This window comes from Callionymus lyra, chromosome 1 (genome assembly GCF_982586985.1).
Source record: "Callionymus lyra chromosome 1, fCalLyr1.hap1.1, whole genome shotgun sequence".
Lineage (NCBI taxonomy): Eukaryota > Metazoa > Chordata > Actinopteri > Syngnathiformes > Callionymidae > Callionymus > Callionymus lyra.
This window is the reverse complement of record NC_141818.1, coordinates 14,978,413-15,000,994: the sequence shown is the minus strand read 5'-3', so window position 1 is coordinate 15,000,994 and position 22,582 is coordinate 14,978,413. Positions and strand designations below refer to the sequence as shown.

Below are 22,582 nucleotides of genomic sequence, written 5' to 3'. Positions count from 1 at the left end.
AAATCTCTTTTGTCGCCCCCCTCTCTCGGTAGAGCCCCCCCAACAGAGTAATCCCCCCTTTTCTTGCCTAGGGATGAAGCAGCTTCTGTATCCATTCAGCACTTACACCTGCTCTCCCCGTCACCGGTATTCACCAGTACGAGAGATGCATCTTTGTCGTTTTGGAAGTCAGTCGGGGGGGATTTACAAGCGAGATCCCCCCTTCTTTTGTCCCACCAAACTTGCCATGAAATGTTAATCAATTGACGTCAACTTTAACCTGGCTTGTTGTGTTCATCATCCTCCCGGCGGAGGAGGAGGTAAAAAAAAGTCATAGTAGGTTCCTCCTGAAGATTTTTGGACGCCGTCCATCGCTCGGAGGGCTCCAGCCTCCTTTTGTTTGTCTGTGTTTATGTCATCGCCTGGCAGGGGTCACCCCCCCCCCCAGTTGAGGAGGTTTTTTTCAATGTGATTCACTGGGCGGAAACTGTTTTACTGCTTGCTTCTCTCGCCTTCTGTCTCACACTCCTAATGGTCCCGAGGTTACAAAAGGACTAAAGGGTATGGTGGGGGGGCGAGGGGGGGGCATCGCCATAAACAGAGAGCGTTCATCGACGAGAGGTGCTCGAGCTTTGCTTCGTCGAAGATTGATATTTGCCGAGAGAGAGGCGTCTTACGTTCTCAGCGTGTGTGCCAGAGGTACATAATGGATGAAGGCAAGACAGCAAGACACACATTTGCCGCCCATGCAACAGGCTGTGTCTGTTCGCCATCAATCAAGTCTGGCTTCGTCTGTAATATAAAGCTCATTTGTAGCCAGTCAAGAAGGTTATTAATAGACTTCTCGTCGCCTCTTCTAGTAGCTCAATACTTCATGGGAGTATCTGCGTTCTTCTTCAACTCTTGTTTCGATACCGTGACGATATATTTGCGATAGTGATAGTATCAACCGATATCTAGATTTAGATTCTGAAACTTTTATTTCCAGTGTTGTAAACAAAGGAATTTGGAATATATCACCATGTATTTGACTGAACCATGAGGAAAACTTCTTACAATGTACAAACGAATAAACACTGTAACACTTCGATACATTAAAGTGCATGAACGATAATATAATATTATTTAAACCAGGACTGTTTTACCGCAAAGTCAGTTGCAACTTATTTTATGTAAACCTGGAACTGTTTTAGTTTAACAATAACATATAAGTTAATGAAATATTGGCCACATTTTAATATAGAGTTATATAACATTTAATTAAAGAAAAAAATATAGCTGTATATTTAATTTATAAAGTTCTTTGAGTCATATTCAACTGATAGAAAATAAAACTGTAAAGTGCTGGATTTTACAAAAATGTTTCATGTATTCATGTCTGAACAGTAAGTACTAACTTTCTATGTTAACTTGGTTCTTGAAAAAATGAAATATGATTAAATCCTGAGAATATTTCCCAATGTCATTAAAGCCAAAGTATAATTTTAGTGTCAATTAAATGTCCATCATTTTAACTATTTGTTTGTCTTGAATAACATATTTTTTAATATACCCACTTTAACAAGTGTTTGCTGGATTTAGTTACCATGCAAAAGCGTTTAAAATATATCTAAGAGAATCATAAGCAGGACATCTCTTTAAAAAAAACCATTGAGCAAGTCAATATTTTGACTCTGGAAAAGCTCAGATAGATATTTTTTAAAATGTCACATGAAGTTCCAGGAGCGGCTTTACTTACAAGTCTAATGGAAGTTAGTATCATGTTTGAGAGAAGCTGTTGTGATTGGAGCAAGACGGCAGGGAAAAAAAAAAAAGTGTGTCTTCTGAAATGCCAACAATCCTGCGGTCCCCTAAGTGGTCCAGACCAACCACATATTGTTCTCCGTCAGGGGATTTTAGAAAGGTCAGCGCTGCCAACACTCAACCATGACCTCACTGTCAACTCGTGCAGTCGAACATGGACGTCCTCGCAGACAGTATTTGTTTTATTCGTCGTAGTAAGCAGGGGAAACATGGGGCCCCTTGTGTGCCTCGCTACTTAATACGGTTTTATACTACATCCCTGAAGTCGAGTCAGGAGCTCAGAGCTGTTTTTAAACACACAGTGCTGTGTGAGTGTTGATCAGTAGACAGTGGGTTTGTAAGGAATTTGCAAATGTAATAATTGGACACCATTTCATTATACTTTTGTTTCAGAGTTGATTCCAAATCAAATGATTATAGCCGAAGATGATACTTCTAGTTTAACTTAGAGGCCCCACAGGAGTATTAAACCATCTTTCTTAAGGTCACCCAGTTCGAAGGATCTTCTAGCTTGTTGTTTCCATTGATATAACAGGTATTGTATTTGGTTTGCACTTATGAATGTGACAGTTTACCATCATTTTCAGTTGAATAAAACAAGTCCCACCACTGTACTTCGAGTAGTGTGTTAAGCCTCAGACTTATTATTTATATAAGAATCATCTTTATTGCTTTAAATTGTTAATTACTGTAAACTCAAGGTAGATGATGCTCCTTAAGTTAGAAAACAATCTTCCATAGCATAGTAAAGTACTTGAAACATTTTGTATATATATATAAGTGAACCATTCAATTGTCAGTTATTATCACTCGAAAAGAATAATCGTGTTGTTATTTTCTTGAAACTCTCATTTGGGATGGTAAAACGATGACTCTGAAAAAAATATGAAGTTAAACAATATTTATTTGGTTTATTTACTCCATCGTCTAACATAAGTCATCTTAAAGTATGTCATGTTCAGGTAACTATTGATAGAAGGTACCTTCATTGCACTTTGTAGTGACTACTGGAAATTAAAAAATAACCATAATACTCCAATTCGACGACTGCATTTTGTCAAAGTCCACATATATATTCAGCACTGCACTTTTACAAGTACATTTGTATGACTGTGTTAAACATTATCCTAATAAATCTGAAGATTCAAACCCAAACTCCAGAATTTATTCTGCTCTACTTTTCATGTGTGACTCATTACAGAGAATTCTAGTTCTTTGTTGTCTTGTTCTGGCACGAGGCCACTTCGTTTGTTTCATCCTAATCCCAGTTGGTAAAATCGATAGCTCACTCTGACTCACTGACTAATCATCCAAAATCCTTCAGCGGTCCTTTGTTAAGCCGATCTGTTCTTATCAGACACATGGAATTATTTGTCCCTGTGTTATTTTTTTTTCTTGTATAATCCTTTTGAATGGTCCAATAATGTTAGTATGAAGCTTAAGAAACAAGGTTTTTAATTTTTTTATAACTGTATAATCCTTTATTAAATGAAACATTCCACATTACTGAGCCAGAAATGGAGACATAGAGTAAGAGACAAGGAGGAGGAAAGACATTTAGGTTCATGGATGTTGTGAATTGAGATCACAATAGTTTAAATTACTTGGTGTGAAGCTTGTTTTTAAGCAAGTTGTGTCGAAAATTTGATTTTGCTAAATATTTCCAATACATTTATACAATGTTCTTTTCTGCATCGCTGAAATAGTTTAATAGAAAGTGTATTTCTTTGAATTCCTCATCTATTATTTTCAAGGCGGCCATGAATTCAACAGTGTTTTGGTTCAAGGTCTCCATGAATGACTGCTGCTGTACTGTGCTATTGACAACAGGCTTAGTCGAGCGCACAGTGAAAGGAGGATGAAGAAATGAAAAGGATGTTTTAAATCCTGCTCTAGTAGAACTTGGAAAAAAAATCGGTGAAATGCAACAAATGCTCACACAATAATAAAGGGTCCACATTGGACTAAAAAGGGGGTTTTGGGGCTTTTAAGCACTTTTTCTTGAACTTTAAAAATGCAACTTCATTCTAGTTCAAGATGTCCTTTGAAATGCAAAATGCAGACCGAAGCCCTTTCTAAATAAGTTAGTCTGCACGGTGGGGTTGTGAAGAACTAAAAGAATATACTTTAAAGTGCCCACCTGCTCCATAGTGTGTTGTTCTGACCAAAATGCTGGAGATTAAAACAATTCTTCACATTGTTCACGCACCAGTTCCTACTGGATTGGAAGCTCTCTCCTCCAGTTCGTCTTTTATTCCCACTCCTTGATAAGTAAATACTGAGGAGAAATGCTCGATGCCATTGGGTCCGGCTTAAGCTGAGCACAGCTGTGTGGACAAAAGCGAGGAAAAACTCCTTCTTCTGTTTCTTTTTTGTCACACTTGATTGGCAGCCTGTTGCCCCTTCAATGAGGAATACCTTGTTTAAAGAGAGACAATAGCTGCAGGGCTGACCTCATGTATTTTCCTTTGCTTTTAACGGCGTCCATTCATGTCAGGTCATTTTTCAAAGTAGATATAGCCATTTAACACGTTTCCCGGAATGTCTAAATTGTAGCTTTTTCCCCCACAAAATAACCTATTTAGGGAAATGGATTTCCAAAATAAGCTCGGTGACCGACGCCGTGTTTTTCAAGCCTAATGATGTATGTTTAAGCTTTCTACTAGCTTATTAAGTTTCTTAATTTCTTTTCCCCAAAACTGTGTACGGCGAGAATCCTCCACGGGGCTAAAAATACTTAAAAAAAAAAAGCGACATGCGAAGTGCAATTATGGGCTTTTGACTTGACTCCCTATGGCAGCCGTGGCTGTGCTGGAGGGTTTTGAGGTGAGGCCCGACACACACTCGGGAGATGCTACCGCTTTATTGTGCGGCAGGAGCAGAAAACAAAAACAGAAGCGGTGTATTGAATAACCATCAGAATGGTTTACGATTCTTCTAATTGCACGTTTCTGTTTTTATAAGCGTTTTTTTGCCATATTAGCTCATCTGGCATTATGATTGCAATGGTGTCCCAAACATTTCACACAATTTCACCACACAAAAATAGATACACGGTGGAGCATGTATGGGTCGAACTTTCAATGTTGCTGAAGATAAGACTCGAATTTTATCGTTTTTCTTGAGTGACAAAATAAAGGCAAATATGCCGTTATTGCCAAGTATTTCAACAGAAACAGCCATTGATTTTTTTTTGTCAAATCCATAAAATCGGGATCAATAAGGAGAAAGTGATACTGCTTTAAAATGTCTCTCTCAAATTTTGATGGATGGGTTTTAGCATCTGAAATCCATTATGGTAAAAATCTTGTTTGTATTAACATTTGTTCTTTTTCCATCAGCAAATTGCTACTGGTATGTTTGAGTTTTAATGTCATGTGACATAAATCAATAATTCAATAAATCTTAAATTCTGGGCCATTTTTTCATTGATTTTGTTTTATAAGGTTCAATTGTATAACATGGATAGTCAAATATCCTCCAGGACGGGGGTCCCCAACCTTTTTTGTACCACAGACGCAGTAAATGTCGGGGTTATATTCAAGGACCGATGTTCAAAAAAGTAAAATAAGAATAAGCTCAATAGCATGAACTGCAAAAAAATACTACATGAAAAAAACAAACAACTAACCAAAATGCTGAATCAGCAAAAAATCTATACTGGTTACAACATAATATTTGTGTTTCTGCATCTATTTATATGTAATGTATGCCGACAATGGTAATCTTTATGAGTGTGTCCTGGCTTTTAAAGACATGGTGCCAATGTGTGAGCATGTTTGTGTTTACGCATTATTTATACGACGACTCTGAAACAGAAGTTTTATTTCTAAAAACAGTTTATGTGTCTTTTATTTTCACTAGACAAGAGTCACTAGTCACATTCTAAAAAAAACACCTTTCAGTCAGTAATAATTATTAAAACAGAAATGAGATCATTTTCTTCTGTGCGACCAAGTAAACTTAAGGACCGCGGGCCAAATCTGGTTCATGAAGTTATTTTATAAGGCCCGCCGGATGGTTGGCTCAAAATCAAACTTGTTGTTGATACCATCAATTTTAAAGATGCCAGGTTTAAATATAAGATAAGAAACATTGATTATCGATGCCAACAATTATACAGAGGATAACAATAATGGTAGAATAATGTTAAGGGAAATTAATTTGCTTGGTAAGTGTTTGAAAGAAGAGGACCACATAGATAATTAAGATATATTGAGCCTCTAAGTAATAAATAAAATATTACAGGTCTGTAAACATGTATATGTATACATTGTATACATGTATACATTTTGTTCAGCGCTCGATTTAGACGGCTTACAATTGTGATATTAACTATACAAGACCAGTCGAATTTGCCTTTAGCTACTGGATTCTTTACTGCGATTGAATCTGTTGTGCTTTGGTCCGAGATCACGTAAGATGTTCACTAAACAAGTATTTCTCTTAAAATACTTATTATCTCTGCATCCTTGTTACCGCCACCAAATGCCTTCCATACTGGGAAGAGTTGCATCAACAGACGATAACATGAAAGCATGAATGTGTGCCTAGTAAAGCGTAAGGTAGTTGTATATGTCCAGCTGCCAAATATGTAACCACAAACACTTAAAAACCAGGGAAACCTTGTGGCAGGGAAGCAGCCTGGGAAATCCTGGGATTAAAACCACACACCCTCTGGCTAAAGGTTTCTTTTTGTAACCAGCAACAATACAAAGTACATCAAATGATCAAATCTATCTGAAAGGAAACCCCGTTTATTTTCGACAGGTTTTATTTATAGCACTTTGACAGCTTCGACTCAATCTGTTGTAGAAATCAAGCTCAGAGATTATGAGTGACCACAGGAGCGACTTTACTACCACAACCCTGATGGTGAATAATTAACGCCCGAGAAAACGTCACGCTGGTTACTGTCAAGAGAAACCCAAGAGGCATTGGCGCCCGGTACTGACCTCGGTGGCCACCCTGCAACTAGACACCTACCTAGTACCACTGACTGGGATATCTAATAGATCGTGTGACCTGGGGTGAGATGCAAACCTACGATTCTGACACAAGGAAATGAGTAAAAATCAAAAGCTTATGGTACAAAATTCCTTTACTGTTACCTGGTTAACATTTTCTTCAACGATAGTGGACGAGTTTAAGGACATTCTTAGCGCATGGCGGCGTCAGCTTTGCAGATTCCTACTAGCGATAGCTTCTCGGAACCATCAGCGTGTCTCCTCGTGCTGTCAGAGGTTCATGCCAGAATCCCTAGGCTGCCTTTCGCTGTGACAGATCCTTGGTCGCAAACGGACTCCCAGGGTCAGCGTTGGCACGTCTCACGATGGCAGTTCAAGCCACCCCTTGGATTTTGTCAGTCAGTCAAGTGGCATGCATACAGCATCTGCTTTTTATTAGCTTCTCTCAGGGCAGAGTGGCATCTGAGTCAGTGGGGAGCTTGCGAGACCACCCCTTCCAAATCTGAAAGAGGGGTTTTCTAAGGTTAGAGGAGAATCGTTCAAGATGTATTTTGGCTTCTCCTCATACTTATATTGTTTGTTACAGTGTTTTTCAGCAGCACAAACAATACTGTAGATCAAGGGGCTTCGACGGGAACTGATGTTCTCCGCAACGGTTCTCCATGAAAGGGCAATCCTGACCTCAGGAGAGACAATAACAGGATTTTCTTTGGCTGCATAATCTCTTTGTCTGGCGACACACTCTCCTCTTCATGTTTCATCTCAACCCGCCGTTCCAAACTTCGGCGCTCACTGGTTTTTAATCCTTTTTTGATGGAATTCTCGGTAACCACATATCCTGTTGGCTCATATAAGTGCACGTAGAAAATGTTCAGAAGCAGTAAAGTAGTCACTCAGCGAGCAGGTCGAAGTTGCATCTGACACATTGGGGGGAAATCTAAACTGGACATTTTCACACGTCTTTGATCGAAGAGATTTGAATTTTGTGTTTTTTGTCTTATGTTTGTCGGATCCTGTTTTTGCTTGTATTTAGAAATCCGTTCTGGACTTTAATATAAGGTGGTTCTTCACCATATTAGGGATCAACAATACTTTCCAAAGCAGAAAAACCTTAAAGCAATCTGGTGCAGCCATCTTTTTAATGTAACTGCACATTTTCATTTTAAAATAAACTGGACTAAATAAAAGTGATTGTAAACTCTGATTGGTTGGCTGGGCGGCAAAGCATTATTGGAGCTGTTCAGGTCAACGTCACTAAGATGTTACAAAATTAAGTTTGTACGTTCAAATAAATGGTGTTATTTAAAAGAAAACAATTGCACTACCTCCTGTGAAACTAGAATATAATCCTTAAATCTGGTCTAGTCAATGCATTGACCTGTAATCCATTATCATGACAGTCTTCCTCTCTCTTTGCGCTTGATGGAGTCTACTGACTCCTTTAAGAAACACCTTAAGACGTTTCTATTTGTTCAGGCTTTTCCTTGATTTTCTGGAACTCCTGTGTTGTTATCAGTTTTATCTTGATCTTTAAACTATGTCCTTTTTTGAGTATTGTTTTGATTGTTTAAGCGCTTTGTGACCCTGGTCTCGAAAAGCGCTATATAAATACTTACTTACTTACTTACAGTGGTAGGAATCGTAGGCAAAGGGAAACTATGAGGCAGTTAAGATGAGATGCAGTTTATGTATGTATCACACATGCTGATGCTGATGTAATCAAGTTCTTTTGGCCTGACATTTAGACAAAAAAAAAAAAGAATCTTGTTAAGCACTTAAACATTGAGAAACTAGTGAGGATAGCAGCCGCTAGAAAAATGGAACAATTTCAGGAATATTTTACCAATCTGACCCACATGTCTGCCAGGCTGCCCACTCACATAACTATTATGTCCCAGTGGTTTTCCACATCGGGCTCTTCACTGCTGATCACATTATGATTCACAAGTTTATTGATATTTTTTTCCACCACTATTTTTTAATAATGTCATTTTCCCGGTTCATCATTTAAATATACTTAAGTTTATTCTATTAATTTTTAATAATATGTTGAACTCTATACTCAATATGTACTAGATGCGAGTAATAAATGCTTGAAAAATGCTTTTTTTTATTTAATTAAAAATGCAAAAAACTTTTTTCTCGGAGAGATCTTATGTTCACTTGGCAGAGAATTAAGATATTCTATGGAGGATTAACAGAGATCTGTGTGTCTTCTGTCTTTATTTCTTGGATTGTAAAACCTGCTCATTTCTCCCACTCTGTGTAGGAATGCAAGCGGTCCTCCTCCTAGCTGGGTTGATTCTGGCACTGTCCTCGCCTGGCACCACGTCTGAGTCGGCCACGCTGCGGTTTCTTGGACAGACCGACTTTGTTGTGAACGAGAGCAGCACAGCTGTGGTCCGCCTGGTCGTGGAGCGAGTGGGAGACCCAGTCAATGTCACAGCGTTGGTTCTGGTAGGAATTGGAACAAGCTTGTCATTAATCACTGCGATGCCAACCACGGCGTCCTCACCGGCTTCTGAAATAGAGAGCCCAGTGTTTTGTTTATGTTCATCCATGCGTGGCATTCTTAGGCATTGAAAAATATTTCTACAGTAAACACTTTTATAAAGCACACGGACGACAGCGGCCACCAAAGTTGCACTTTCTCTTTTGCATGCTCAATCCATGTACACTATTATGTTATATAAAACATTTTTATAAAAATATAAATGCTTTTTGTGACAACTGCTGTCAATATGTATGTATTTAATTCTTATTACAAACGGTAAACACATTACAAAAACGATAATCTTAATTATAATTACAATAATAATTACAAAAATGATACAACAAATAATTAGATCCTAGTTATATACACAAAATAAAAAAAAAATATTTATTATAAAGCCAAGTTCTATAAATTGACCAAATTAGTTCATAACATTGTGGATTGATGAAAATATAAATGTAAAATACATTTTAAGTATATATTTTATTGAGTATTGTTTTGATTGTTTAAGCGCTTTTTGGTCTAGAAAAGCGCTCTATAAATACTAATTACTTACTTACTTATTAATTATATTAATATTTCTTTCTTATTGGATATTTTGACCACATTAAAAGGGAGGGACTCAAATATATTTCTAAGAAGTATTGATTTTAGATATAAATATATTATAGATCTCGGATTATATTCTTCCTTATGGCGTGTACAATAATCCTGATTCAAATTGTATCCGTTCAGGCCTTTAAGAGAAAAGTCAAATATATGGATTAGTAGAAGTTCAATAAACTTGTAAAAAAAAAGCTACAAATACTTCCAATACAGAAACAATTATAAACTATTATATACCCAAAGCTCCACAATATACTTGCTATGACTGTATTGTCGCCTCCTTCCCAACAATGTAGAGAATGTGTACACTGTTATTTACTCTGGAGGGAAAGTGTGACATCAAAGCTGACAAGGGTCTGCGGGAACTGTGCGGGAAATCAGGGTCTGGGCTTTAAGTGCACGACGTGGGGGCAGATGTCAGCTGTGCACAGTTGGTGTCTGGCAGGGCTAGCGGCGTAATTAAATTTAAGTTTCAATGCTTCTTTAAGTCTTTCTGTTGTATATCCTTTGTAGAGTTCGCTAAAATGTTTTTAATTACACAAATCACACACCAAATGTTGTCAAGAAGGTAATGACCAAAATATCTGAGAAACATCTTAACGTATTTGTGCTTGTTCATCATGACAGCTTGAGGGAGTTGACACCGGAGACTTCGAGGCTATCAATGCTGCCGCGTTCCTGCTCTCCACGGAGTCTAGCAAAACCATATTCATAGCGGTGAAAGACGATGACCTGCCTGAAGCCGACGAGACCTTCACCTTTAACCTCACGCTGCAGGTAAGAAGGGAATTACTTCTCTTTTAAGATTCAACGTTTCTGGGCTGAACCATCTCAAAGTTTTTCCACAAAATCCCTTGGAGACTGAACTTTCCCAAAATATAATCCCATTTTATGGTGGTGGTGTCAATGGCAGTAAAAACCTGTGAGGTTGGGATCCGCATGGTCTTTGATGTTTTGTTGCTTCAGTACGTATCTCAGGACTGCATGCTGTGAACACTTTCCATTCACACTTTAGAAAAGAAAACAGCATTTACGTATCATTTTAAACTTCATTCAAGACATTCACCTCCTCATTCATCAATGGCATGTTTTGGTTCATCCTCAAACGACAGTTGACTTGCCCTTAGCGACTATTTCTATGGTTACTTTTAACTATTTGCTGTCAAGTTTGATTGATGAGTTTTGGTTGACTGGACACCAAATCCTTCTTCCAGGGACCTGAGAGCTGATGATGATTAATAGTTTTTCTATTTAAAAAAAGCTTGAAGTTCCTTTAAATGCTATTAATTTGCTTTCTTTTGTGTATGTTTGTGACATCTGGTTGATACTGTGTGGTGCCAGCCTGTGTGTAGTGCTGAGTGAAAGACCAGATGAGGTCCACTTAGTGCTTCTGTTTATACTACAAACGGGACAATGGCTTGTCAAATGCTTCCATGTCAGCTTCCTGAGATAAGGAAGATCGATGTTCAGTGCAGTTGGTTTTAAATATTGAGGATTTAAGAAGGAAGATCACGTTTTTACAGCTTTATAATGTCCTTGTTTTAACTTTATAGACAATAATAAAAACACCAAAATAATTCTGAATACATTGAGTATTTGGGAAAGGTAAGTTAGGCACTCAAATAATGTGTACTTTTAGGTTTGATTTTTAATTCGGCAAATTTTAATTACTTTTGCCCATTGTACAAGTATATATTTTTATTTCCATTCTATCTTAATTTTCTACTTAAGTATATCCATGTATATTGTTTCTTCTTAGCCAATAAAGCTGTTTCTGATTTAAATTCTGATTCTTTAAAGAGCAACTAATGTTTTTATTTAAGTGTTCTTTAATGTATCTTGGACCTTTATTGTACTCATCAGTATGTGTCTGTTTGTACTAAACTCTCTTTTCATTGCAATATTTACATTACAAAATGATCTTAAGCCCCGCCCACTGACAACAGTTTATAATTTTTTCTTGAGATTAAATCTTCTATAGCATAACCACACCCACTCTGCTGTGAATGGTCAATCCCGGAATTCTCCACCTCCAAGGGACTCGTTGTATAAAAAAAGGGGGGTGGGGAGGGTTACAGCTGGCTGGAGGAGGGGTAAAGTCATTATTGCATCATAATGGACTTCAACCTTTGAAACATGTCAATCAGGAGAGTTGGGTTTTCACGATAGTTTAAAAAAACATTTCAACTTTGAAGTAAATAATTAATCCAGCCTTTTGGGTACAAGATCTGGTTGAGGTTTGTTTGCACGGGTCCAAACGGGGGAGAAACTAGTGAAGCCATTTGTGCTCAGTCACGGCATGCCTCCACTCGAGCAGTGTAAGTGCCCCCCAATAACTGTCAGTTACCCTCTACTGGAGCTCAGCAGTAAAAACAAAGCTCTCTGTGGCTGACCGCGGGAGGTAAAATAACTTTCTTATTTTTCATCTCCCGCTCGGCTCCCTCTCACCTTTCCTAACTCTCCCATTCTCCACAGAAGCAATATTAGCCCTGGGAGGGGATTTACTGAGATTCTAACCCTCAGACCACAGCACAGAGCTGGAGTGATGGCCTGCTGGGGGATAAACTGACAAAACAATTGAGCTTGAAGCAACACTTCCTGTTTTTTCTCTCCTGTAGGTCTCATAGCAGGAACAAAAAATAGTGGAGTTGTGGCTACATTCAGCATTTGTTTTTAGTTATGTATTAAAAAAAAGTCACTCTCTAAAGTCAGCAACATTTTCTCTTAGAAAACATTTTTGCGATTTGTTTGTTTGATTAAACAAATGTTTATAAGATCTATCCACATTGGAAACAAAGAATGTAGTTAATCAAAAAGTATATACAGCGTATACAGTAAAACGCAAAAGATAAATCACATTAAAGTTCAATAAGTTGAATATTAAACAATAGTTTGATTATGAGAGAACAAAAGATTCCCCGTAAAATTCTTTCATCATTTCATCTAATTTGAGACAATTTCATTTGGATTTGTTCTGTAAAACATTTAATACATTGTAGAAATTAGGAAGAAAAGCTAAGCTAAAGAAAAGGGAAACTACTTAAAAGATACACCATTTGTAGGTGATGCTGTGCTAATTCAGATGAGCAACCCAAAGGTATTCCTGGAATGCTCAAGGATATTATCAAGCGTTACTTGCCAAACAAGAACCTAATCTCTTGAGTTCAGCTGGATCCAAATGTTATTCCTGCCAACGTTGAGTCTTATATCTTGTTTTCTTTTTGTGTGTGTTTTGCAGAGCTCCTCCAATGGTGTCAGACTGGGAACCCCCAACAAGGCAACCATTACCATCCTGTCTAATGACAACGCCTTTGGAATCATTGCCTTTAATTCTGTAAGAATCTTCCCGTTCAATCAGTCGATTTTAACTCTTTTATTTGTCTAACTTTACAATCGAACATTCAAATCTTGTGAAATGTTATTAAATTTATTTATTTCCAAACAAACATCTGCCATAAAAAGCCAAGCGAAGGTGTACTCTGCACCGAAGACAGACGAGGATTGTCTAATCCTGCTGTTATTTAGTTTGGGGGGTATTTATCCCTCTAGGTTTTGTGGGTTTCCATTCTGAGCGTAGCCACAACACTCCGTTTATCAACACAATTAAACAAGAGTTTATGATGTTTCCATGGCGGCTGTGGTATATATTGGGAACTGTCGGCCTTACTGCCTCCAGATGCTCTCATGAGCTGCATAATGATTGGGTTTTTTAAGATCCATAAAAGACATTTGTCAATAGATTTTAATTGCAAGTCTTTCTCTGCGAGGAACTTGAAGTCAAAATAGACGTTTCTCCCTGCAGTTATACCGGTAATTACAAATGTTTTCTGCACTTTAATATACTCTTCCTTTTCTGTCCTTCCATCCCAAGACTGACAAAATTGTTGTTGCTGAACCAAGAGGAAGAAACCAGTATGTGCCTCTCACTCTCATCAGAGAAAAAGGAACTTATGGAACTGTAACAGTAAATTATGAGGTAAGACAAAATAGTTTTTTTCATACATCCATTTGGGGAGATGACCGTTGATATGCTGAAAATGAAAAACAAGTTTCTCCATTTTATAAATACAAGATAATGTTTTAAAATTTCTCCCAGATATTTGGAGGTCCAAACCCTGCGATCGAAGACCTCTTCCCGGACAAAGGGAACATCACAATTGCAGTCGGGCAATCTGAGGCTCTCTTCAGCGTTGCCGTGCAGGATGACAAGGTTCATCCTCATTTCTACATTGTATTTTTGTAGTTGTACTTCTTTCTAATGAGATTAACAACACGACATATTACTTTCTCTTCGACCAGATACCAGAAGACGATGAGGTGTTTACGATCAGACTAACCAGTGTCCAAGGTGGCGCCCTCTTAAGGCCAAACGCCAGCAGCGTTCAGCTCAGAATCAAGCGAAATGACAGCCCGGTCCGGTTCTCCCACTCCGTCATGGTCGTGCCAGAGTCTGCCGGAGTCATCATCCTCAACCTAACGCGAGGCCAGCTGGCTGAAGACAGACCGTTCATCGGATCCTTCGACACCGAGGTACGGTTCTATTGTGACGTGAGTTTTTATTTTATCAACCAATGTTATCTCTGTCTTTAGGTCACTGTGGGCTACAAGGTGGTGAGCAATGAAGGTCTTGGGAGCGCAACGCCGTCTGTGGATTTCCTGGACCTGCAGTCGGTCCGGACAATCACCTTTCCTCCTTATACCTTCAAGAGAAGTCTCATGTTTAACATAAGCGATGACGAGGAGCCCGAGATCGCAGAATCTTTTCACGTAGTCCTGCTGGAAGAATCCATCAGAGGAGACGCCGTTCTTGTCGCACCCAACTCGGTGCTTGTCACCATTGAACCCAATGACAAGCCTCATGGGGTTTTGTCCATAAGCAGCAGTCCTGGAAGTCAACCAGTCACCATCGATGAAGACACCACACAGAGGTGGGAATATTACACAGCTTATTTTTAGGTTTTTAACAAAAAAAATCTGCTCATTTTACATTTTAGTGTTATGAAATCACTGCATATAATTAAATTAATTAAGCAATTTTCATTATTTATAAATGCTGTTATAAAAAATGTTCCATGATCAGGATTCAAACTTGCACCTCTTGCAGGAAAGCTGTCTTTAAATACATTTTATTTTTTTAAATACAAAACCCAGGCAAAAGCGAGAAAGGATATTTGCCAAATTTCACACTAATAGCACAACACATTTAATTAAACCATAATACTCTAAATAAGCCAAAACCAATATTTATCAATTAAAGTCCAAATGTTAATATTACATTTAATATAGTATTTGCCGTGTCAATGTTTTATTTTGTCGATTAGGTAGTTTCTTAATAACGTTTTTTGTTAGTTTTGAATTGAGATGTGCACAAAATGTTAAAAGTCACACAATTAAATGACAAATCTATCCTTAATCCAGACAGAGGGACACCAACATGACCACCATTTTATTTTTTATAATCAACATTTCCTGAAACTTAAACAGTTTTTTTTTTTATATTGTTGTTTGAGTTATTTTGCTACAATGATCATATTATTTACTTGGCGTAAATAATAACAGTGTAAATACATTTATATCTTTAAAACAATGCCCTGTTTGTTCTCCCTCTCCAGGTTCACCGGGATCATGATTGTAAGAAATGGAGGCAGCTATGGTGAGGTCTCTGCTAACTGGTCCATCAGCAGAAACTCCAGTGACCTGACCCCCGTGTCTGATGACCTCAAACCTATGGAGGGGACAGTGAAATTCACTGCTGGTCAAGTCACTGCTGTGATCCCTATAGATATTGTGGATGATGATCTACCAGAGGAGGCCGAGGCTTTTGTTCTCAAACTACTGCCCGGTTCTGTCACAGGGAACGCTGAGGTGGACGAGCCGATGGAGGTCAGTTCAAAAAGTGTGTTTCTGTGAGACTGCTGATCCTGCTCTTTCATGCATCTTTGGTGCACATGTGTGTGGAAGTGTCTGCTGCAAAATTAACCAGTTTAATAGTCCAGCCTTCGGTCCGTCACTTCATACTGTGGGTGTTCACTAAATGTGGTCGAGTCAAAACAAAGCAGATGCTGTGATTTTTTTTTTTTCTTTTTGAGACTGCGTGGGTGAAGCTTTTTTTTTATAGCTTCAAAGCCAACCAGAACGTCTTTAGCCATGTGTGAAGGAATGGACACATCTATGGTGTTTATGTTCATGTTATGAAGGAACTACTTGAGATTCTTTTCATCCTCATAAGTTGAGTTAATTGTTTTTTTAATCAGAAACAGTATATTCATTTTAGAAGATGACATCCATATTGAAATCAGAATCAGAGATACTTTATTAAAACCAATCTGAAATTAATTTTACTCACAATAACTCAGCGTTCACAGCGTTAGAAGACAGGTTAAGTAAAAAGTCTAAACTAAAACGAATACATAAGTATAATAAAATCTCAAAATATACAGTACATACATAATGTTATGTAGTAAATATGTACATTTAATGTCACTGTACACAGGAAATATTGCATCCATTTATCAATTCAATATGTAGATATAAATATGAATATGTACTGTACATTCTAGTGTTATTGCAGATAGAGTACTACTGCATAGATGAATAATCAGAATCAGAATCTCTGTATTGTCATTGCACATAGTACACTGAAATTAAAGTGCATGATCCAGATGGTGCAAACTACGACACATACTTGAAATAAAAATATAAAAGAAGGGTTAAAAGGATCTATAAAACAAGAAACAACACAAAATACACATTATTGCCCCAAATGAATGTTAAATATATAGAGTGATGAGTGTGAAATATAAAAATATATATAAATGGATTTTGAGTCCTGGGTGAAGGGTCATCTGGGTCATCTTTTTTGTTCCCTTTTTGTTTTTTAAATCGGGTTTTTAATCCAATATGGTGCCAAACTTTGAGCACTTAATCCATATCCTCATTTTTATAGCACATATAACTAAAATTACAGAATATCAATGACCATAATAACTCAAGGATTCGTGACGATAAAAGAAAAGTCAAGATTTACTACATAATTTGATAAGAAATACTAGTTTGATTCGTTTTTAAATGTAAGCGTAGAGTGTCTTCTAAAAACTACGGAACACAAGGGTGTATTTCCGAGCCAGGCCGACTACTAAACGTCACCTCCTCACCGGCTGTGGTCTTCTGTACTCTTTCTCCAGATGGTGTTCTACATACAAGACAGCGATGATGTCTATGGAATATTTCAGTTCGACCCGACCAAAGAGCAAAGCATTCAGAGCCAACCTGAAGGCCGCTTCCTGTCGCTGAACTTTCTGCGGGACGGTGGCATGACGGGCGACGTGTCGATGACTCTCACAGCCCTTTACATTCCCGCCGGCCCGATAGACCCGAAGCTGGCCCGGGACCAGGTTCTGAATGTCAGCAGGACCCTTAACGTGGTGTTTTCCATTGAGAGGAGTTTGCAGGTCACGCTGCCAATCAGGAGCGATGCCTTTCTGCAGAATGGAGCTCATTTCCTGATTCAGGTATTGCTGTTGGAAACTTTTACCTCACTTCGACATTCTATCTGGATTTGTTTTTCTTTTGTCTTCAGATATAACTGATGGAAAAAAAAAGCCTGCCTTTAGTTTCCTTTCATGACTCTTGAGTACTTTTTACCGTTGGCTCTTCAGGCCGATTCAGTGCCATCCAAAGTTTAAGTGTCTCATTTGATTGTGTGAGTTGGCTTGTCTCAATGGGAAGCTAACAAATATTCCAACAACCACCTCACCCTGTCCTAAAAGCAAGTAGTGTGAGAAAAGCCATCTTCATTAGACACTCCAGTGCGAACATGAAAGAGGAAGATGAATGAGAATTAACACCCCTTTGTACAGATGTTTTTTTAAAGCATGTTTTCTTTGTGCTTTTTCCCTTCTATTGAAGCTGAATACACTGGACCTGGTGGATATCAACCTGCCGATTCCCTCCAACAGCCCTAAATTTGGTGGCTCCCTAAATCTGACCTTGACCGTCACCCCTGATATTGCCAACGGTGAAATTGGTTTCACAAGTAACAGCACTGTAGTGGTTTTTGAGCCAGAGGACAGCAACTTTACCGCGGTACGTGAACTTTGATTTAACTTCGATAAAATTAAAAAGTCATTTTTTTGGTGTAAATGATGAATGCAAGTGGAAGTAAAATTGGTTTAGAGGCCAAGTCAGACAATGTGGTAGACTAGGAGAAGAAATTAAAAATGTCTGTGGTGCCAAATAAAATGACCTTTCAAGTAAGTGAACAGGAAAAAGAAATTAAGAATAATGTAAGAAACAAGTGCAAAATATGATTACGTCTTGTGAGTAAAGATATTATAAAGTGTATTGATCCTGAGAAACATAAAGAAATATGTTATTTGACTGCATATCATTTCCATTGATAAAAATGGTTATTTAAAGTTTCTCAATCTAAACATAAATACAGATTTGGACTAAACAAAAATGTTCCACAAAAGCCCTTTATTTCAAAAATATTTTCTTTATTTGCCAAATTAACAAAAACAACAAATGAAAATGATTGAAAAAATATCTTTTCAAATTTTTTTGTACTAACTTAATATTTAAGGGTAGAAAAAAACGCCAAATGGCACCATTTTCGCCCCTGAGCTGCACTTTGCCAAGGTCTGTCTTACACTTTAGGGTTCCAATGGTGGTCTTGTGTTTCAAACTATATACTTTAAGTAGCTAACAGGTGAAACTATATTGGCAGGTGTTGCTCCCTCTCAGGCGAGATGGGACGGACGGTCAGGCTCTTGTCTTCTGGAGCCTAAAACCAGTCGGAGAGAACCATCAGGACGTAACTGCGAGCGACCTGGAACCCTTCAGCGGTTCCGTTCTATTCCTCTCCGGACAAAGTGACGCCTCCATCAACCTGACAATCATGGCCGACCTCATTCCTGAAATCAACGAGACTTTACTTCTCACTTTGGACAGGTAGAAAATACACGATAATAAACCAGGAAAAAAAATACATTTTTGGTCACAAAGTTCTTAGTCAGATGAAGTTAGTTACTCCTTTAGTGTGTTTTCTGATGAGAACGACCATCCTTCTCCCCCTCCTCCTCTCCTGCAGGGTGGAGACTGCACGCTTTATAGTGTATTTCGGGTAAGTAGTGAGTGAAGTGAACCTGGGCCTTTTTCTCCAGTTTGAATCCGGGCTTTATCTTCTCCTTAAGGACCCACTTCAGGATTCCTAGGGTCTTTGGTTGACGTGGGGATGAGAGTGGTTGGGTTATTCTGTTATGGTGTGAAAAAGGAATCTTGAAGAAGAGTTCCTGTTCAACAAGAGAACTCCTTTTGTGCGCTCAGATGTAATTTAGGCAGACTTGATTGCTTACTTGCTCCAAGTTGTCAGAGCTTGGATGCATGCAGTGCTTTGGCCGTCGGTTTGCTTGGAGTCTTTTTTTTTTTTTTTTTTTCCTGTCACGTCTTTGTCTCTAATTTAGATGTGAAGCTTACAGGGCTTCTGTTATTTTAGGACACCAGACACACCCGTGCAGTGCAGTTAAGAGGCAGATGTGGCAATGATTGACAGGTTTATCAAACGAAACCCCAACAAGGAGCAATCGAGTATGAAAACAGTTTACATATTGCCTAGTTTAAATTAAAGCCCAGTTGTTTGTCATTGAACTCTTCCTGTTCTTCACAAATACAAAACTCAAAGCACATAATTACAGCAAACATCTCCACGTCAGATTTTCCATCTGCTTTCACATGTGGGACATCTGTCCTGCATGATTACACGCCGCAAAAAAAAAACCCTCATTAGGGAGAATTTAGACGTCTTTGTTGAATTTGAAAATAATGCTGACATTGTCTTTCAGGAGTAACGTTGAGAATCAAATCCTGAAAGCTGGATTCACAAGCAGAGAGATCGTCATCGTGGAGAACGATGACCCAGGAGGGGTGTTTGAGTTCTCCCCTCTCTCCAGAGGGCCTTGGGTCGTCAACGTAAGTGTTTTTTTTTTTTTAAGAATAACAAGTCCAGGCGGTATCTTGAAATAACGTTCTGATATCAGGAGGGTGAGGCTGTGGAGCTCCACGTGGTCCGAGAACAGGGACAGCTGCTGAAACAGCTGGTACGTTACGCCGTCATGCCTACGGGAAACACGGAATTCTACGGCGCGACCGGGATTCTGGAGTTTAAACCAGGAGAGAAGGAGGTGGTGGTGGCACTGGTGGCCAGGCCGGACGGAGAGCCCGAGGTGAGGACAGTCAATTTTCATTTGATTATTTATGAATATTGATAGATAGATAGATTGATTGTATTAATCCCTCTGGAGATCTCCTTCAGGTAATTGGTTACAAAGGAAAAAGGATACAAAGATAAACTTAGAATAATATCATCCTTCCACTCCTGCCCCCATAATTCAGAATTATAAAGTCTAATAGAACTAGGAATGAATTTGTCCCTGAGTCTATTAGTGTTGCATCTCGGGAGGAGCATTCATTTTTAATAATTTTTAGTTTTAAGGAATAGATTAATTTTAAATAGATTTTAAGGAATCAGATTGACTTTGTGATGTTTCCCTCTGATATTCTCATTAAAATGTCATACATTTTATATAAATATATATATATATATATAAATGTTTCCCATTCTCTTGTCATGTAATATAGTTAATAACATGGGCCACGGGTCGAATGAAAACTGCTATAGGTCCACAAATGACCCCCGTGGTGCACTTTGGACATGCCTGAAGTAGAGGAAGGCGACCATTTATGAATAAACTAAAAGAGTATTAGCAATTGAGGTGATTTATGCAACAGATAGGAAAAACCAACACGTGAGAATCTTTCTCCATCTATAATGTCATTCCTTTTCTAATCAATGTCCCAACTAATATCTGTATTTCGGAATTCAGCTGGACGAGACCTTCTCTGTGGTACTAAGTAGCCACAGCACTCCACCCAGTCGCCTTGGCAACCACAGGGAGGTCAATATCACTGTGCGGAGGAATGATGACCCCCATGGGGTCATTGAATTCAGCCAGTCGGGACTCACAATAGCCATCAACGAAAGCCAAGGAAGTGAGAAGCACCAAGGTACTTGATCGACACACTCTGCAATTTACTTTTTTTGTGTGTGTGTCAAGGAGTTTATATAAGGTCTCTCTTAAAGTAAAAAAAAAAAAATCTCATTTTTGTTATACTTTGACTCTGATACATGGTTTAAATGCATTCAAATATGAACTTTACATGCACGATTAAGTAAAATAAAATGTGTTTGAGATGAATAAATCATGAAATTAATGATGGTCTTTTGTTTCTGCTTCAGCTACGTACTCTGTGGTCCGGACTAAGGGGACTTTTGGACAGGTGTCTATTTCCTGGGTCGTTGAGCCGGCCATGTCTACAGATGTTATTCCTCTTCAGGGGAACATTACGTTCCTTGAAGGGGAATCAATGAAAACCCTCACTCTCTTTTCTGTGGCTGACGAGGTACACCAATGTTTTAAATGAAAAATTTTTTTTTCAATCTTCCTTCTTGTTTTAACATTAAGTTTTGTTTTGACCAAGATTCCAGAGTCGGTGGAAATTTTCACAATCAGGCTTGATAGTGCTCGTGGGGGGGCACGATTGGGGAACAAAGTCAGCGCCAGTTTGCTGATCAACAAGAACGATGACCCCATATATTTTTCAGGTAAGACTTTATTCATCTTTGTCTTGAAAAAAAGTTCAACACAATCATGTTCCCCTTCTATCTGTCTCCGTCTAGAACCCGTGGTCGTCCGGGTCGAGGAAGGCGGCCTGGCCAACTTCAGTGTCGTGAGGGCGGGGCCGGTCGATGTGGTGGGGTCCGTCATGTACTACGTGGATTATGGGGACACATCACCAGACGACCTGAAGCTGTTGAGTAACGACTCCATGCTGGTTTTCGGTATCGGCGAATGGACGAAAAACATTTCCGTGGCTGTGGAAGACGACGACATTCCAGAGACGGATGAACTTTGTTATATACATTTGATCAACGCCACAGGTGAGTAGAAATGTTGAACAACGACATAAATGAAAATGTTTAATATTATCAGAAATTCAGTAATTCACGTGTTTTCAAATAATGGCTCACAGGCAATCAATGAGTGGCCCAGTCAGTGTCCAATACAGAAAAGACAAGGAAATCAGAAAGACATAATTAGCAAGTCTACAGATATTTCTACAGACGTTCCTACAGAAGTTCTGACCTTGAATGCAACACACTGTGTTGTGAAAAACCTTCTATTAACTATCCCTAATACCGCCTGTAAATAAATGTCTTTCTTGACCCTGAAACAAAAAATAAATTGGACTGTAGGTTAAACCCTGCCTGGACTGAAGGGTACTTGAAGGGTACTCGTTTTTTAACTGAATAGTTGTGGAGCAATGTATGACATTTGTAAGGTTGCTTAAATATTGTGATATCTCAGGGTCAAGGTGACCAGTATGATAAATTAAATAAGTATAAATAAATGTATAAATACATAACAAAATGTATAAATACATGTACAAATAAATAAAAGTAAAAATATATAAATGACTAAATGTACATATACATAGAAATATCACCGTTCTTCGAAAAAAGAAATCAGATTTTGACATTTTACATTTATTTGACATATTTGACACACATTTATTTATTTATTTATACATTTTGTTATGTATTTATAGATGTATACATTTATTTATACTTATGTAATTTATTGTCCTTTCTAGACCGGAATGCCTAAAAACAAAT

The 22,582-nt window shown here is 38.3% G+C and overlaps 1 protein-coding gene across 1 annotated transcript in view; it reads left to right on the top strand.

Moving 5' to 3' along the window:
* Nucleotides 1-8,969: 8,969 nt before the first annotated feature.
* The window catches only part of adgrv1 (adhesion G protein-coupled receptor V1), a 90,110-nt gene continuing 76,497 nt past the window's right edge, over nucleotides 8,970-22,582 (top strand). Inside the window, exons 1-17 of the mRNA XM_087794698.1 lie at nucleotides 8,970-9,206; nucleotides 10,477-10,626; nucleotides 13,088-13,183; nucleotides 13,721-13,825; nucleotides 13,946-14,059; nucleotides 14,149-14,379; nucleotides 14,440-14,777; nucleotides 15,462-15,732; nucleotides 17,034-17,360; nucleotides 17,758-17,934; nucleotides 18,578-18,801; nucleotides 19,692-19,818; nucleotides 19,887-20,072; nucleotides 20,733-20,913; nucleotides 21,146-21,309; nucleotides 21,388-21,511; nucleotides 21,587-21,847. Coding sequence (XP_087650824.1) covers nucleotides 9,021-9,206; nucleotides 10,477-10,626; nucleotides 13,088-13,183; nucleotides 13,721-13,825; nucleotides 13,946-14,059; nucleotides 14,149-14,379; nucleotides 14,440-14,777; nucleotides 15,462-15,732; nucleotides 17,034-17,360; nucleotides 17,758-17,934; nucleotides 18,578-18,801; nucleotides 19,692-19,818; nucleotides 19,887-20,072; nucleotides 20,733-20,913; nucleotides 21,146-21,309; nucleotides 21,388-21,511; nucleotides 21,587-21,847 — 3,262 coding nt within the window. The 5' untranslated portion in view covers nucleotides 8,970-9,020. The remainder of the gene's footprint in view (nucleotides 9,207-10,476; nucleotides 10,627-13,087; nucleotides 13,184-13,720; nucleotides 13,826-13,945; nucleotides 14,060-14,148; nucleotides 14,380-14,439; nucleotides 14,778-15,461; nucleotides 15,733-17,033; nucleotides 17,361-17,757; nucleotides 17,935-18,577; nucleotides 18,802-19,691; nucleotides 19,819-19,886; nucleotides 20,073-20,732; nucleotides 20,914-21,145; nucleotides 21,310-21,387; nucleotides 21,512-21,586; nucleotides 21,848-22,582) is intronic.